The sequence below is a fragment of the Nelusetta ayraudi genome, unplaced genomic scaffold (assembly GCF_046127955.1).
Source record: "Nelusetta ayraudi isolate G7.1 ecotype Tasmania unplaced genomic scaffold, CSIRO-AGI_Nayr_v1 ptg000006l, whole genome shotgun sequence".
Taxonomy (NCBI): Eukaryota; Metazoa; Chordata; class Actinopteri; order Tetraodontiformes; family Monacanthidae; genus Nelusetta; species Nelusetta ayraudi.
The window spans coordinates 5,056,668-5,075,000 of record NW_027466056.1 but is presented as its reverse complement, the minus strand read 5'-3'; the positions used below and the strand labels follow the sequence as shown (position 1 = coordinate 5,075,000).

At 48.3% G+C, this 18,333-nt stretch overlaps 1 protein-coding gene across 1 annotated transcript in view; it reads left to right on the top strand.

The window, feature by feature from the left end:
* Positions 1-18,333, top strand: part of pard3ba (par-3 family cell polarity regulator beta a) — a 123,336-nt gene that overhangs the window by 29,083 nt on the left and 75,920 nt on the right. Inside the window, exons 4-9 of the mRNA XM_076016822.1 lie at positions 8,051-8,184; positions 12,321-12,403; positions 13,431-13,517; positions 13,635-13,760; positions 15,319-15,734; positions 18,057-18,196. Of these exons, the coding sequence (XP_075872937.1) occupies positions 8,051-8,184; positions 12,321-12,403; positions 13,431-13,517; positions 13,635-13,760; positions 15,319-15,734; positions 18,057-18,196 (986 nt within the window). The remainder of the gene's footprint in view (positions 1-8,050; positions 8,185-12,320; positions 12,404-13,430; positions 13,518-13,634; positions 13,761-15,318; positions 15,735-18,056; positions 18,197-18,333) is intronic.

The window sequence follows — 18,333 nt, the reverse complement described above, 5'->3', positions numbered from 1 at the left end:
GATGGACAGGAGGGTAGGTCCAGACCCCCTCCCCACACACACATGCACGCACACACACACGCACACATATATGCACATATATATATATATATATATGTATATATATATATGTATATATATGTATATATATGTATATATATATATATATATATATATATTTATATATATATATATATATATATGTATATATGTATATGTGTGTATATATGTATATATGTATATGTGTGTGTATATATATATATATATATATATATATATATATATATATATATATGTATATATATATATATGTATATATGTATATATATACATATATATATATATACATATACACGCATATATGCTCTGGCTTGGCGACATGGTGGCTTGGCGACGCTAGCCAGTTGTCTCAGTGTTTGATTCAGATTCAGAGATTCAGATTCCTTATTTGCCATTTGTGTGAACACATAGGACTTTAATGTGGTGCGAATACATGATGTTTTCCACAGTTAACAATAAATAACTAAATAACAAACAGACCGGCAAACACAGAACACCAAAACAAAATACAAAATTAAGTGTTAAAAGCTAAAACCAACCCCCACTGCCCCCCTCTCCCCATTAGCCCGCTGCTGCACTCCCCTCCCCACCCACACCCCCCCCCCCCCCGTCCTGTTTTCCCGACGCCTGGCCAGCGAGCTTCCTCCTCGCTCGCCTGCTCTACTATTCAGCCTGGGCCACCTGCCGCGCATCTTGCCACCCGGCTCTCCCCGGGACCCTTGACCCGTCGCCCTCGCCCCCCTCTATAACTCGAGCGCTGTAGCCGGTTAGCATGCCCGGCGTCCAGCCGTGTGTGAACGGGCAGGGTCGGGGGGGCCTAATACCGGCTCTTCACTTCACCCAGTGGGTCTGAACCCTGACTAACTTGGTTATGATTTGACCCCGTGACGCCCCCTCCCCCAGAGGCAGGCTCACACCATTAATGCGGCTCTTGTCATTCAGGTGGACAAAGGAAAGCCATGGCGTGACGGCTAAGCAAACCCGGCGCTCCTGAAAAATGAAATAAAATAAAACCCCTGGCTCATCCTGCGGTGGGGAAGGGTCCGGCAGGCTCAGGCTTCCTGCACCCCCCCAGCCTCCCACTCTCCCACTGCCTCCCACCCCCGACATCCACAATTCCAGGTGGGGAAGTGAGTCCGTAATCAGTCGGGCATCGAAAAAATGTTGTCGCACGTCAGGTCGGCCTGTTTGTTTGAACGAGGTGATTGGACTTCACAGCGGCCCGGTGGGACGATTAGAGCTGCATTGATCCCCCACCGCTGAACTCACACACACACACACACACACACAGAAAGTGAGTCCTTATCGCATCGTCCCACGAGTAGCCGCTCAATCGATCGACAGAGGAACAAGACCACCCTGAATGGTGGCGCGAAAACACACACACACACACACACACACACAACACACACACACACACAGGCTGTCTGTGATGAACCAACACAGGCACACACACATACAAATACACACACTTGCAAATATGCCATGCACACATGCTTGCACATGCAAACTCAAAAGACAATCACTGAGCCCTCAAACACACAGACACACACACACACACACACAGACACACATAGACACACACACACACACACACACACACACACACTCATTTCGACAGGAACATGATGCATCCTTGTTTTCATCCTGCCCCTGATGGTGAACTTGCAGAGGAAGAAAAGAAAGAGAAAAGAAATTGTACAGGCACTCAGAGGACGACAGTTTTTTATTATAAAACTCTGTTCCTGCGGTCGCGTAAGCGTCCCGCTGCTGTGCAGCGACGCAGGCGGGAGCTTCTAATTTCAAGTGGCGGGGCCACCTTGTGGTCGCGGCCGACCCCTGCGTCTCAGCGCTCGGCGCGCCTCTCTCGAAACAAAAAGCCGAGTGCCATCCTAAAAATAAACCCCGAGCCACGTCGCTCCCCATGTGGTCGGCTTTCTTTTTCTTTTTCTTTTTCTTTTTCTTTCTTCTTTCTCATCCGAACACATGGAGCCACTTCCCTCGGTTCCCGCAGAAAAAAAAGCAAAAAGCTTTTGAGCCGGGGCCAATCGACGGCACGATGGAACCTGAAACCTCTTGTCTCAAATTAGCACGCAAAAGTGGCGGCAACACCAGAGGCTTGGACTTTGATTTATGACAGCGAAGGCGGGGCTGACGCTGGGCTGTAATCAAGTGGGCGGCGGCGTCTTTTTCTACACAAACATGAAAGTGGGAAAACTCAAATGTAGCGCCAGTGAAATCAAGGTGCATCCTACAAATATATCTTTGTACGCATGTGTATATATGTATGTATATGTATAGGTATATATATATATGTGTATATACATACATCTATGTGTATATATTCGGGCTGTCAAAGTTAACGCAATCAACTCCTTCACACCGGAGGCAGAAGCACCGCAAAGGTCGTGTGCGAACTGCAGCCGTCCTGTTCAGGCCGGGTTCACACCGGCCGTGGAAGCGCCGCCAAATAGCCCAGAAACCCAGCCCGCTTTTTTTCGTCGCCCTTGTTGACCAATGGCATCGTTCACGCCAAACTCAAAGCGGCCCGCACCTCAGCCGCGAGCGATCCTCGTCAAGCTGGACAAAAAGTCACTCAAAGAAAAACGAGAGAATCTGGTTCATTTTCAAAATAAAATACCTCGATTGACAAATTTTTTTTGTCTTTTGGAACGTTATATATTTCCACAAAAGAATTATTATTGTCCCGTCCAATTTTTCCTAGAGTTTGAGAAACACAATAAATAATATAGAGCATGGTAAAAAGAAATGTCAATAAATTTGCCATTAATCGCGAGTTAACTTTGGACACTATGCGATTAATCACGATTAAAAAAATTTAATCGACTGACAGCCCTAGTATTTATATACATATATATATACGCACACATACGTGTGTGTGTGTGTGTGTGTGTGTGTGTGTGTGTGTGTGTGTGTGTGTGTGTGTGTGTGTGTGTGTGTGTGTGTGTGTGTGCATCTTAGCGCCTAGCCGTCACTCTCTAGGCACCCCTGACCTCCGTCGGAGGCGCTTAAACAGGTTAGGAGGTCGCCGAAGGTTAAAACATGAGGTCAAGACGCGAAGACCTCCAAGTTCCGTCACATGACAGAGGGGGGTGGGGGGGGAGCTGGGGGTTCGGCGCCGACTCTGGTTGGGTCCAGGATGAAGAAACGGGGGAAGAGGGATTTATGAGTCTGGGCCATCCAGGGGTAATGGACCCCCGACTGCGACCGCGGCGCAGCCCCTTGGCCACTTAACGGCGTGGCGTCGTCGATACTGAGGTGATGGAGAGGTCTGCTCTCGCCCAGTTCATTTTTTAAAATCCATTAAAGCCACTTTGGGAGGGGGTGAGCTATCGAGCCGGAGGAGCGAGGAGACGATGGTGTTTTGTCTCGGGCCGAGACGTTTCCATTTGTCTCTCGCAGTCGTCTGATGGAAAAGCCTGCAGAAAGTGTTTTTTGAAACGGGGAAAACCCTCTATGGGTATTCAAGCGGACCAATTGGATTCCCTTCCATTCATTTAAACCGGTTTTGAGTTTCCTGTTGGTGCTAATGTGAATACTAGGCTAATTTCTTTGGTAGTTTGCCACTGTTTGGAAGGCAATGATAGCTTCCTCTTTGTTTTCTTCCCAAGGTTCGAGCATTTTTGTCTCAATCTTGTCTCGACTTGACCCTCTTGTACCACTTCCTCAACCCACAGGAAGTGGGTTGAGGAAGTGGTGCGTTTCAGCAAAGTGTCAAAATTGAAACCTCGACATTTTAGGAATATCGCGTTTATTTTGCGAAAGAAGTGCAATGGAAACGCAACTGCTGGCCTGTACAAGGCTCCAGGAGACTTGCTCTTCCCGGAGCGGTTCTGTCCCGCTCTCGTCTCAACTCCACCTCTCCTACCACTTCCTTTACAAATGCAGGAAGTGGAAAATTCTTTGCCGTCTACGTTTCGGCGAGGCGGCTTGAACGGTGCGTCAAATTTGAAACCTCGAGTGATCGGCCCGCTGTGCGAGGCTAACATGCTTTGCTGTTTTAAGTGACGCACGCCGAAGGCCTTAACGCCATTTTGGTGTAAAAGCAAAGCCAGCTTAAAAACAGCCCCCCCCCCCTGTGTTCGCCCTTGTAAATACGTGTGATTCCCTTAAAGCTCCCACTGGGCAAAGTAGCTCGTGCTATCAGTGTGTTCACGACAAAGAGGTGAAGTCTAAAGAGTGGGGGAAAAAAGTGCATGGTTTGCTATTCCAGCTTGATTCCAAATCGGGGCTGCAACTATTAAATGGTTATAAGGCTGAGAATGTTCTTGTCTTTAGCAAATGGGAAATGTGGAAACATGACTGACAATGAAAAAATAAAACTCGGGACTGATCATCCGTAAATGTTGCATTAAAACAGTCCACATCTTAATGCCTTCTTAACGTTTGGCCCCCGAAGCGGAACGCTGATGATGCGGGGAGTGCCGCTCTGCTTAAGAATATATCATCAAGAGGCTCTTTTTCGGGCTCTCTGCCAAGCGGAATATTTTATTGCCGAGCCCTGTTTGTCCAGCTGTGGTCGGCAGTCTTCTCTGCTCTCCGCTTGTGAGGCGGATGAATGAGCTTCTCCACAGCGACAGCGTTCGCGTTCTCAAAAAAAAAAAAAAAAAAGCATCCTGGGAAACGTTAGCCGGCTGGAAGGTCAAGTTGAGAACCTTACAATTCCGATTCGCCGCCGTACAAAGGGCCCCGGTTTGTGGCTATTATGGGCTGCATTCAAGCTAGCGAACGCCTTCTGGGAGAAAATACTTTCCCAACATTGCTTTAACCTCGTAAACCTTTACGCCCGTCGTGGAGGGTGAGAAGCTCAGTAATCAAGGCGTGATTGTGTGAGCTGTGCAACAGAAGGAGGTCAAAACAATAAAACAATGTCGCGGGCAGTGCAACATTCTGCTATTGTTATGGAGCTGTGCTGGTGGTCCAACCTCCTCAACTAGCTTTGGTAATCACATTTTCTACCAACACTGAGGCCTTTACCTCCTAGAAAAGAGCTAGCAGCTACGCTGTAGGCAGTGATTGGTGCTGGTGGTCCAACTCCTCAACTAGCTTTGTTAACCACATTTTCTACCAACGCTGTTGCCTTTCGCTGCTAGCTATGAGCTAGCTGCGACACTCTGTGAGCACTGATTGGTGCTGGTGGTCCATTCTCTTCAACTAGCTTTGTTAACCACATTTTCTACCAGCCTTTAGCTGCTAGCTCTTAGCTTCACCTCTTAGCTAGCAGCTACACCGTGTAGGCAGTGATTGGTGATGGTGGTCCAACCTCCTCAACTAGCTTTGGTAATCACATTTTATTTCAACGCAGAGGCTTAGAGCTAGCGGCTACACTGCCTAGCTGCAGCTAAAAAAAAAAGTTAGCTAAAATACCGCAAGAGCGCTGGATGGTACTTTCCCCCCCACATTTAAAGAAGCACATTAAACGCTACCCGGAGCTTTTCAACCGCTGAACTCTGACGTTCTCGCTTCACTTCTTCAAAATTGAAAGTGAAATTTGATTCGACCGAGCACTTCCTGCCAACCCCGACGCCTTTTAGCTGTCAGCTAACGCTCGCACGCCGCAGCAGCCACTCAAACTTTGGCGCCCGACTTGCCTGGTTTGACAAAAAGTTTTCTAATCCTACACGCGCAACCCGACGCTGACATCCCTTCCCGCCTCTAAGATGTTCCCCCCGCCAAGAAAGACTCGTTTAACGACGTCTGCCGGGTTTGACCTATTTCACAAGTGCACATTAGATTAATAGATAATCAGATGCTGCTGATACGCCGGCGCGCTCTCTCTGATGTCTTTTGATGCCTGCTCGCAGAAGATACCTGTTTTTTTTCTTTTTCTTTTACCTCCCCCCTTCCTCACCCTTCCCACCATCCACCCCTTCCTTCCCCCTTCCCCCCGCCCACTTCCGAAGTTTGCCTCGACGCTGAATCAAAGTGCATTTCATTATCAGAAATCAAATTGTGTGTAGTTTTTCTTCCCCCCCGAACATTTTCAGCATGACGCCTGCTCTTCCAAATCAGATCAGATCGCATCCTGTTTTTTTTCTCTCTTTTTCTTCACAGTTTGAAGAAGAAGAAGAAGAAGAAAAAAAAAGAAAAGAAATATATATACATAAAAGAAGATCTAAGGCCTGTTTAACATAAAATATATATTTTTTTTTACAGCCTTTTGAGCGTCTTTGAATTCAGTAACGGGAGAAAAAACTGGTACAGGCTAAAACAAATGATAATAACGTTCTCTACACATGCGCCCCAGTAGCCCTTCTTTTTAATTTGTGCTTTGATTTTGGATCATTGGAGGCAAAGTTTTGGACGTGACAATAACCGAGGTAGCAGGCTTCACGATGCTAACGCTATGCTAAAACGAGAAATACGCCAACGCAAGCAACTAATTGACTGACCTCAACGACAGGTTGAAAACATTATTTTTTATCATATAAATGGTCACATGGAACTTTTTCTAAGTCTATCTGCTGCATTTGCTCCTTGATGGAAGGAACACAGTCGGGAATTGACCACATGATGGAGCGTCGGAACAGTTCTCCGCTCTCTCTATTCCGTCCACGTGGGAACAGGGGACCCCTGTCAGCGACCCTCCAAACGGAGATTGATGACAGGAAAAGAGTAGAATTCGGTTTTGACTCCCCCCCCCAACCCCCCACTCCGTGTCGGAAAACCAGTTGGCTTTGTGCTTTTTCTTTTTCTTTTTTTTTCGTTCGTCTCCACCTCCCCCCCCCCTCGTTTCTTCTTCTCCTCCTATTTATTTTCCCGAGTCACATTTAAAAAAGAACAAACAAAAAAAAAATTCTGTTCAATTCTACATGCGCAAGCGCTCGGTTGCTCCCCCATGGGGGGGTTGCTGGATATTAAAAGCGAGAGGAGGCACAAAGGTCCCAAATTAGATTCTCTTGAATTGTTTTATTGTGGATTTCAGTGCCGACTCGCTGCTCTCGGCCTGCGGTGGCTGTTTGTGCACGTCGCTTATGGATGTGTGTGTGTGTGTGTGTGTGTGTGTGTGTGTGTGTGTGTGTGTGTGTGTGTGTGTGTGTGTGTGTGTGTGTGTGTGTGTGTGTGTGTGTGTGTGTGTGTGGACATCATTTCAGGACACAGAGGCAACAGCTGTTAGTGTGAAAACACACAGGCTTCAAGGCTGCGCGAGTCACTCTAAATTCAATTAGAGCCTTTCTTTGAGAAGGGCTCCATCCTATGGATGCATTTTTTGCGCCGGATGCCATTTCATTTTCCTGACTCCTGACTGACTTTTTTTTTTCTTCCTCGGGTTTGTTTGAATGGCCTTATCTTAATCCCCCCTCCCGCCCCCCCGGCAGACGCTGACGTCTTTCTTTTCGTCCTCTGTGTGTCTCGCAGCTCAGCTTGGACTCGGAGGAATATTTCTATTTTTGTTGTGCGAGCGATCTCAGGTTTTGATGTGAGAGAAACAAGTCTTGGCAGTTTTATTTTACAGACTCAGCTTGGATTCGTGCTGCAGTTATCCCGAGTGTTACGCGTTGCAACGTCACACTTGGACGTAACATCCCACCAACCACCGAGTTCGGGGGAGTTTTAGCATTCTATCGGCTTTCTTTTTGTTATGACCTTCAAGATCCTCCGAAAAATGCAAAAAAGATGCAACAGGAAGTGGCTGTGAGCCTTGCTAAAGAGATTAGCTTCCATGCTCCCAGCAGAGCCGGACGATTGACTAGAATTCATTGTGTCTCCATTAAATACATACAATTGTTAGTGTTTTTCTTCTGTAACAAACAGACAAATATTTTTTTGACATGATCTTCGTAGAAAGATAATAAGGAACAAAGATAATATCTAAAATATTTGTTCGTTTGTAGCAGAAAAATGCTAACGATCACATAGAGCTTGATGATGCACCCGCATTGAAAGAAAAACTCTTCACCTCCTTTAAACCCTGGAGTACATTTCAAGGAAAATGTGTCAACTCTTTTGAACCCTCAACTTTCTGGGATCTTCCTGTCTCCTCCCCCAGACACGCCCCTCCTGGTCAGGAGCAGCAGCGACTCGGCCCTGGCCCCACCCCTCTCCACGCTGGCCCCGCCCCTCTCCACCACGCCGGCCACCATGCCCGCAACTGATGACAGCAGCAACGGGTCCCCGCTGCCGGTGAGTGAACGGAGAAAGGGCGAAACTCTTTGACGTGCGCAAAAAACCCAGAACAAAATCTAATAATATGGACTATTGTTTTATTATCTGTTTATTTTGCTTTTGTTCAAATATCCAAGAGCATTTCCCACCTCCGCTTCACTTTAATAGCTCCATTTTTAAAAATTTTTTTAAGAGAAGTAATGAACACAGGAATTGCAGGTGCAGGGTGAATGTCGAACTAAAAATAAAAATGGAATAAGACAAATCGGACCTTTCTTTCAATTTACAGCACTCCTGCAGTTCTGATTTTTTTTTTTTTCTTGTCGCCATCGCTCAAGTCAAATAAATGCTTGTTTTTTTGTTTTTGTTTTTCAAACCCAACAAATCGAGAAAAAAAAAGAAGAAGGGAGCACTGAGCTCCGAATGTTCCATCCTCGTGGCCCCCCGGGGGCCTTTTTAAAAGCCGCTCTCCCACTCGCAGGGCCGCCATTAAGGGCGGCGCCATTGTCCTTCGCCCTTCTTCTTGTCTACGACCGCGGGCCAGTTTTTTTTCTTTTTCTTCTTCTTCTCCTTCTTCTTCCTCTTCCTCTTCTTTGCACTTCACTGTTTGACGGGATCATCCCGGGACAGATTGAGCCGTCGGGGGGGGATTGTGGGAGGGGGAGGGGGGGTTTCTGGACGGACTCCCGGGGATCGATGTGACCGGACCCTTATCTGCAACACGCTCACTCACTTGTGCGCGCTTGTCAGATCCCTGTTTAGTCCTGGAGGAGGAGGAGGAGGAGGAGGTGGTATCGAAAGGGAGATAAAAGGTAATTGAGGCCGATGCGCTGAACCCCCCCCCAACCCTCCTCAACCTCCCCGCATTGATTTGATTTTCATTCTTTAGTTTTCGCTGCGTTTTTTCAACCTTTTTTGAGAGACGTTTTTTTACATAAAAAAGAATTCCCCAGGCACACCACCAACCGATATTATCAGGGATGCACCGGTACTGGTAGCAGTATCGGATATCGAGGCCGATACTGACATCAGCCCCGATACCGCGGTTGAGGACTCTACTCTTACTTGCAAAATACGTACAGATACAGGAGAGGGGGATAAGAAGTAGGGATGCACCGATACAGGTACCGATACCAGGTTAAGTATCTGGTGCTCACCAGAAAGTACTTCCTACGGTACATGAGAGACACATTTTTTTACGTTGAAAATAATCCCCTGGCACACCACCAACCGATATTATCAGGGATGCACCGGTACTGGTAGCAGTATCGGATATCGAGGCTGATACTGACATCAGTCCGGATACCAGGGTTGAGGACTCTACTCTTACTCGCAAAATGCGTACCGATACCGATAAATCTTGTTGCGACGCGCCTCTTTTGTTTTTGTTTTCCTCCATCCATCCCCTCCTCCAGTCCCGCTCCCTCTGTCTCTCCGACTCCCTCCCACGTTCTTTTTTTTAAACCATTTTTTCTACTTCTCTTTTCTCCTTTGGCTGATTTTCAGCACCTGAGGGCGCCGCTGATGCAACACATGTTAGCGCAGCCGAAAGTCTGACTTCAGCTTGCAGCCCGCCACCTGCGCCTCTGTGTTTTTTTTTTTTTTAGGGTCCCCAAAAGAGCAGCAATCTGATTGGCTGAGGGGCCCAGAAGGGCACCTCCCCCCACTTTTCATTTGTTGTGTGTGTGTGTGTGTTTTTTTTTAATGCTTTTGCACTCAATCAGGGGATTAGATTAATTCTAGACTAGACTAGACTCGTTCTGGAGCTAATACTGTGTCACATGGGTGTGTGTGTAACACATGTTCTCTACATGTTTGTTCGTTTTTTTTTCTGGTTCTGTTTGCACTTTTGCATTCCACTTCCTGCCCACCGCCAGTTTTTTCCATCCGGCTCAGAACTAGGATGTTTCAGCGAGATTTAAACTTTTAATTTTGCCCTTTTAACAATAAACAGCAAAAATAATTCCCATGTGTTTGTGTGCCAGAACCTTCGGAAACGCACAAAAAATAAGTCTCCGGCAAATATTTAATGACATTGATTGGAGTAAATTTTTAATGGTGTCCGAAAACTTTTGAATAGGAATGCACCAAAACCACTTGTCTTACATACGAGCACTTGCCTCTCAGTACTTGCCGATACTGATGCCAAGTACTTGGTAAGACTATTGCACACGATAGAATTACTTTACCTTTTTTTCCCCCACTGATGTTGTGTTATTTGAACAACATTCCTCAGCATGTTTTTCTGGAACACAAGTTTCACTGCAGTACACACACAAATTTAACAAAATTTTCATACACTGTACATATACAATTGGTATCGGTGTCGTGGTATTGGCGCGTATTTTACGAATAGGAGTAGTGTTCTCGACCCTGGTATCGGTACCGAAACCCGATACTGCTTTCGGTGCACGCTTATTATCGTCATCATTACGATTCATGCGCAACAGAAACCGTCTCATACTCACCTGAAAGACTTTATGAGCGTTGGCTTAGCTCGAGTCAAATGAGCTCATCCACTGTCATTTTGAAATGAACTCACGTACCATAGGAGGTACTTTCTGGTGAGCAGCAGGTACTTAACCTGGTATTGCTATCGGTACTGGTACCGGTATCGGTGCGTCCCTACTGTTTATTCTGCCTCTACTGCAGATGTGTTTGCGATGTGCGACAGCACGATGATAAAACTGAAACCAAAACTGCCACCACTGATCAGCTGAGGGTGACGGGTACTTTTTTTTGGGGTGGAGGCTTTCCAAAAGCTTAAGCGAAGTGACGGAAATCAAATAAATCACAATCGTAACAACAACAAATCTAACAAATCTTATCGTGAATTAAAAAAAAAAAAAAAGTGTTCCCTTAATACACTGGCCAATGGGGTCGCGGGGAGATGCACCGCAACAATGGAGCCACCGGTTTGCGTCTACCAGCCCCATTTGCGCGCTTGTGTGTGCACACACACACACACACACACACACGCACGCACGCACACGCACACACACACACACACACACACACACACACACACACACACACACACACACACACACGCCCAGATGACTCTATTGTGCGCTAATCTCCCCATCGCCCAAATAACTGGGTCACTCCTCTGCGCCAGGCAACCTCGTCTACGTTTCTTCTTCTTCTTCTTCTTTTTTCCTTCTTCTTCTTCTTCTTCTTCTTCTTCTTCTTCTTCTTCTTCTCTCAAAAATGCTGCTTTTGAGCTTCTTCGCCACACATGATGCCCCCCATGCCCCCACCATGGTAAACGATGTTGTAATTTTAGAGGTAGTGAGGGTCTGTTGGGTGAACTGGGTGTGGTGGTGTCAGGGTTGAGGTGGGTGGGGAAGGAGGGGGAGGGGTAGCTGGTGGGCGGGACTTCCCCTCACAATGAGAGTGGCCAGGCAGAAAGATCCTCTAATTGCTTCCCCACTGTCGTGTCTTTTAGGGAGAGTCGGGGACAGTGGTGAGGGGGGGTGGAGTGAATCTCCTCCTTCCCTCCCTCCCCCATCTCTCCATCATACTCCCCTCCCCCGCCGCGCAGCTCGCCAACGTCTCGCGACACTCGGCTATCGTCCCTCCTTCCCCACCTCTTCCTTTTATTTATTTATTATTTATTCATTTATTTATTTAAGTCCTTCCTCCCACCCTTCTCCCCCTCCTCCCCCTCCTCCCCCTTGTTGTCGTCATCGTTGCTTTTATCCCCCCTCCTCCCCGTCAACGTAAGAGCAGGGATGCACGGAGGAGGGGGCGGTGGAGGGGGAGGGGGAGGGGGATGCTGTGTACACACAGCGGCGGCGTGCTAGCAGCCTCGCCGTCCGGCGCCTCCTCCTCTCCTCTCTTCTCCATCTCTCCGTCTCTCCGTCGTCCGCGGAGGTGATTGACGGGCAGCCGGATCGTTTGTTCTTTTTTTCCTTTGGAATCTGTCTCTTAATTAACGGCGGTGGCGGGCGGGCGGGGGAGGGGCCTCTTCCTCCAGCGAGCAGCGTACGTACCGGCGCCTCAGCCGTCTCCGCCAGCGGCGTCCTGTTGACTTGACGAGCCGCGTGTGTGTGTGTGTGTGTGTGTGTGTGTGTGTGTGTGTGTGTGTGTGTGTGTGTGTGTGTGTGTGTGTGTGTGTGTGTGTGTGTGTCTCTCTCTCTCTCTCCTAACAGGAAGTCAACAATGTGCTGAGGGGAGCCCTGGATCGCCTGCGCACAGAGAACCCGTCTGCGAAGATGAGCCAAGTAAACTTCAGGTAGGTGTGTGTGTGCAAGTGTGCGTGTGTGTGTGTGTGTGTGTGTGTGTGTGTGTGTGTGCGTGCGTGCGCGCATGTGTGTGTGTGTGCAGGTGTGTTGTGATGGGACGTCCCAGTGATGGATTCTGGGATTAACAGCGTTTTGTCTCTGGTGGGGATGAAACACTCTGATGTGTCCTATGACCAGGTGTTGATGAAAGTAAACAGTGTGTGTGTGTGTGTGTGTGTGTGTGTGTGTGTGTGTGTGTGTGTGTGTTTGAGTGAAATCTGACATAAATAAAAACAAACAAACACTAAATGAAGTTAAAGTCAACATAATACTAATTTTTACTTATCTTTTACTTTTTCTTTTTCTTTAACTCTTACTTTTTTCTTTTAATCTTTTTTTCTTTTACTTTTTTTTTATTTTTTATATATATATATATTCTTTCATAAAAAGGAGAAACAATGTTTCACTTTTTTTCCACTTCTGCTGGGTAAAAACTATATAATAGTTGATTTTCAGTGGTTCCACACTTGAATGCAACAGCGTATTTAGCCCTCTGTTTTCAGCTAAAGCTCTCGCTTTCAGTGCTTTTCACTCTTTGTCGGTACGTCTTCGGGTTTTGGAAGGCGCCTAAGGCGAACCGACTTCGAGGGGGCAGAATCAGACAAATTCCAGAAATTCCAGGTGGAAGACGCTGAATGATTGCTGACACCGCTATCAAAGACCCCTCAGGTGGAACGCTATCGTGCGGCGTCCTCCGCTAGCATCGGCCAATCACATCCCAGTGCCGACACCTGCTGAATTTTCTGTTGGACTTGCGACTTCCACGCTGGTTTTTCCAAACAATTGTTTTCTTTTGTTTTTGTTTTCGCCACCATTATTTTTTTGTCTTTGTGGGCGAGCAGAAACGTCGATGGCCTCCACAGGGCTGCGTTTGCTTTTTCAGACCATTCACCAGCAGCGAGGGAGCAAAATTGCTCGATGGATGTAGCAACAAGAATGTTAACTTGTGTTTCTGTGTGTTTACCCGCCCCCCTGCAGCACCCTGACCAGGCCGGTGGACTTCCCTGGTGACTGGGGCCCGCTGGGCATCCACGTGGTTCCCTACTGCTCCTCTCTGAGTGGACGGTAAGCCGTGCACACACACACACACACACACACACACACACACACACACACACACACACACACACACACACTACTCCACCTGTGCCATTCCCACACCCGTCTCCCCCTCTCGCGCAGGACCCTGGGCCTGCATATCAAAGGCATTGAGGACGGCGGCCGTGCCCAGAGGGAGGCGCTCTTCCAGGAGGACGAGTGCATCGTCCAGATCAACGGCGCGCCGCTGCAGGACAAGACCTTTGCACAGTAAGGAGAAGCCCGCTGGTGGCGGCGCTAGTGCAGGGTTGGACGAACTCTTTGACTGGTGGGACCACAGTGGGTTGTAAAATTTGACAGAGGGGCCGGAGCAGCAGCAGATAGATGGAGTGTTCTGGTGAGCCACCTCATAGGAGGAAAACATATATCATGGGATGCGTAGAAAACATGTTCGTTAATGCCAATTGATAATGAACAAAGGCGAAGTTCCAACAAAATCAGTGTCTTTGAAGCCCCACAGTACATAGCTCTTAGTTAGTTAGTTAGTGGCAGATCAAACATTATCAGCAAATAGAACAAAAACAAATACAACTAACAATGAAAAAGTGCTTTTGCCTGAAATCAGTTTGTAAGTGAACAGATAGGAAGAAGATATGAAAAACTCTTTCGTCCTCCTTCTACCGTGAAATGACTCTTAAAACACTGAAAATGTTATGATTTTCTGACTAATAATATTTTTTTCGAGTTCGGTGGGCCAGATTAAAGAGTTTAATGGGCCGCTGGGCCGTAGTTTGGTCACACCTGAGGTGTCGTACCAAAGTCTCGGATGGTCGTCCTCCTCCGGTGTCATTTTATTTTAGCCACGAAACTAAAAAATATTTTCAACATAATTTGATAATTTTTTCTGTGTGATATTTGGAGATTTTGAAGAATAAACAGCGACATCAAGAGGTTACATTTAGATTGGGCAGTATGTTAAGTTTTATCAATATAAAAATCCTGAATCAAGTCAAATATTACACGCTGGACCTTTAAATTTCTCAGTTAAAACGTAAAACAAACAAACAAAACAGCCCATTCGTTAACATTAAATTGATGCTAAATGAAGGAGGCCGCGGCTCACCGCAAACAGATAAATTGCAAATTTTAATTTATATCTCTGTTTATTCGAGTGGCTTTTGCTTGCATTATTTACCCCCTCAAAAACAACTAATCGGCCCATTTCGCTAAAGCCTTCTGCCTCGTCCCAGTGCCTGTTGCACAAGTGTTTCGCGTGCAGCTCCAGTCTGCTAAAGCCGCGGCGCCGAGTCCCAAAAGTCTCGGCCATCTGACGGGGGACGCCGCCGGAGTCCCCCGAGCAGCTGGGGGAGCCGCTCGGCTGCCCGTCCAAATGGTGCGAGCACAAACCTGGATACCTCGTCCACCTTCTTCTTCGTTGGTTTATTTTTGGATGCGAGCGTTGTACCCTAAATAAGAAATCTTGTCAGGCGGGCTGGATTGTCCGCACCAGGCTTCCTTAGAAACATGGCAGTGCAAGATGGCAGCTAACTGGACATAAAGGGACCCTTGCTATATGTAAATTCTTATACATATATGAGAGCCGTTCCATGGGTAGGAAAACCAAATTACTTTTATTGTACTGTGATTATACTATTTTATTAATGTATTTGTGGGCAGTATAAGTTTTTACCAACATAAAAATTACGAATCAAGCCAAATATTACACACTGGACCTTGGGATGTGCAAGTCTGTTTGAGTTTAGATTTGAACAGAACGTGAGTCGGCATGAAGCAATGAATCAACCGTGCTCTCCGCCGCCCCCCTCAGGTCCCAGGAGGTGTTCCGCCAGGCCATGGCCACGCCTTCCGTGCGGCTGGAGCTCCTCCCGGTGGCCAACAAGCCCAGCTACGAGAAGAGCGTGATCGGCCAGCTCTTCGCTGCCGACGGTCGCGAATCGCCCGCCACCACCACCGCTAGGGCCAAGAGCCCCGCAGTGGCCCGCGCCAGGCCGGCCGACGCCCAGGAGTCCCGGCCCGGTGGCAGGCAGGAGATCAGGCTCCCCGAGACCCGGGCCAAGTCCTCGGAGCCCGCCGTCCAGCTGCTGCCATCCGGCCCGGAGGCTCCAGAGCGGAGGTCGCCGTCCCCGACGACGCCCAGGAGCCCCCTGCCCGGCAGGAGCCCCGCAATACCCAACGTGACCAGCAGGAGGGGCGGGAAGAGGGTCAAGATTGACCTGAGGAAAGGTAGGAGCATCAGATAGGGTTTTTTTTTTTTGTTGCTAGATGTCAAAGACGCTAGTGTTGTAGTCAAGACAGCACCAACCGAGACAAAGACATTATCAACACCAGAGAGTATCGAGATCGACACAAGACCAAGACATTTGGGGTTCGAGACCAAGACTTTATATATCAAAGAAAAATAACAGCAAATCAGAAAATCTTTTTTAAATTCAAGTTTTCTTCTAAATCGAACAGCATCTCTTTTCAGCAAGGTATCTTTGAATAATCTTTTAAACACTATGTGAAACCATTTAAAAAAAACAACTTTTGCTTCATGAAATTAAAAAATAAATTAACTCGGAATAAGGGGGTGTGTCACTCTGGGTGTCGCAAACAGAGCGTAAAACAGCAGCAGCTGGATTATCTTTTTCTGTTATTATCGTGTCATTATAGTGTTGGCTGAGTGTCGACCAGTCTTCATCAGAAATCCCGAGTTCAGTCCGACACCAAGACAAGACCCACTAAAAATGCCTCTGAGTCGCAGACGCGAAGTGGTCTCGAGACCAGGACCAATCTCGAGTATTGCAACACTAGAAGATGGTTGACGGCAGTGCCAGTCATTCCAGCTCTCGCCCCCTCAAAGACACACAGGAAGTAGAATTTCCCCACCAGGAAGTCAGTCTCAGTCTCAGTCTAACTTCCTCGGTGCGGTTGTCCTATTGGACGAAGACAGTTGAGCGAAGATCTCAGAGCTGAAATCACTCACTCTGTCTCACTCCTGTCCCATCATGCACCCCCCCTCCCTACCCTCCCCTCCCCCGGTGCCAGGAACTCCACTTTCTGCATTGAAGCGAAAGTTTTTTGTTTTGTTTTTTCATTTTCTTCTTCCTATTAACTTACTTCTTCTCGCCCCCGAGCATCTCGCTCTTTTTTTGTGCATGTGTGCGTGTGTGAGAACCAGATGGGATCAGAGTGGTGGCCTTATCTCCCCCCACCCCTCAACCCACCAACCCCCACCCTTTCCAAAACACATCACTCCCAGCAGCGACGACGATGATGCGATCGACGTGTCGAGCTGTGGCGGAGGAATGGTTTTTCTTCTTGGTGGGGGGGGGCTCCGTTCCAGCAAAACCTGGAGAGCGACGGATGTAACAGTCTCACCCCACACGCGGAGGGGTGAGACGCTGATGAAAGGCGGCGGCGAACAAATGGGGGCTCGGGAAGCCTCCATTCAGCCGTGCTGCCTTTGTATCGCTCCTCCGTCCCCCTTTTCCACTCTCGCCGGATCAGAGCGGAGGAGAAGATATTACAGAGGTCTCGAACAGCCCCTCCCCACCCCCGCCACACACACACACCTGCCCCCTCTCCCCTCCTGGCAACAGGCTCCCCTTTCTGGCAGCTGATTGACAGGCGGACGGAGGTTTTTTCGGGCGCGCTAATGTAGGGCAGGCACAGGCTTAGCCGATAGCATCGCCGGCGTCGCCTCCAGTGTGCACCACCCCGGCTTTGCTCGCTCGCTCACCCGCCCTCTCTCTCTTCTGTCGCTCTCTCTTTCTCCACACACACACACACACACACACACACACACACACACACACACACACACACACACACACACAGACACACAGACAGAAGCAGCAGCAGCAGCAGACACGGAGCACGGCACATTTCACCCATGGCTCGGGGCTCGTGGGGCCGTGAAACGGGGAGAAGGTGGCGGCTTCGGGGGGAGAGGGGGGAGGTTTGATGGCATGTGTGTGTGTGTGTGAGCATGTAAGTGTGTGTGTGTGTGTCGGCTGAACACACACCTCCCTGAACGTGTACACACAGATAAACGGAGGCTCACTGCCACAAGGCTCCATCTTCGCGGAAATCGCTTCCTCTCTCTTGGCCCCCCTCGGCGGAGGAGGAGGAGGAGGAGGAGAAGAAGAAGAAGAAGAAGAAGAAGAAGGGAATAATATCTTTTTAACCCCCCCGACCACCACCCCTACCGCCCTCCCTCCCCTTCATCAGCCACCGTTCGACCTGCTCACACGTGAAATTAAAGGCAGAGTCTGTCTAATCCGCAAAGGAGAGGCTCTCTCTTAGTTTTCCCCTGCCAGCGTCGAGCGCGAGTCAGCTAAGAAAACCCAGCCAAACCCCCACCACCCCCACCACCACCTCCACTACCTCTTCATGAGGCCCCATCCCCAAAAAAACCCCTAGAGGAAAACCCTAAACGGCTCTTAATATTGGAGGGAGATGCTCCGACTGTGTAGCGGGGCTTAGCTCAGCGGGGGGGGGGCCACTAGAGGAGGGAAAAAAATTCAATGAAAAAGTTCAAAATGTTGAAAATGCTTCCCGCAGGTCCCGAGGGTCTGGGCTTCACCGTGGTGACCAGGGACTCCTCCCTACACGGGCCGGGCCCCATCCTGGTCAAGAACATCCTGCCGCGCGGCGCCGCCATCAAAGACGGACGCCTGCAGCCCGGAGATCGAATCCTGGAGGTAAAAGACAGCGGGGAGGTCAGCTCTCTGGCGCCCCCGCTGGTCGCGCTGCGGAACTAACCAAATGTGGAGAAACTGGTGCTTTTTAAAGATGATTTTTGAACAGACTGCCCATAAAGACATTAAAAAAAGTGTAT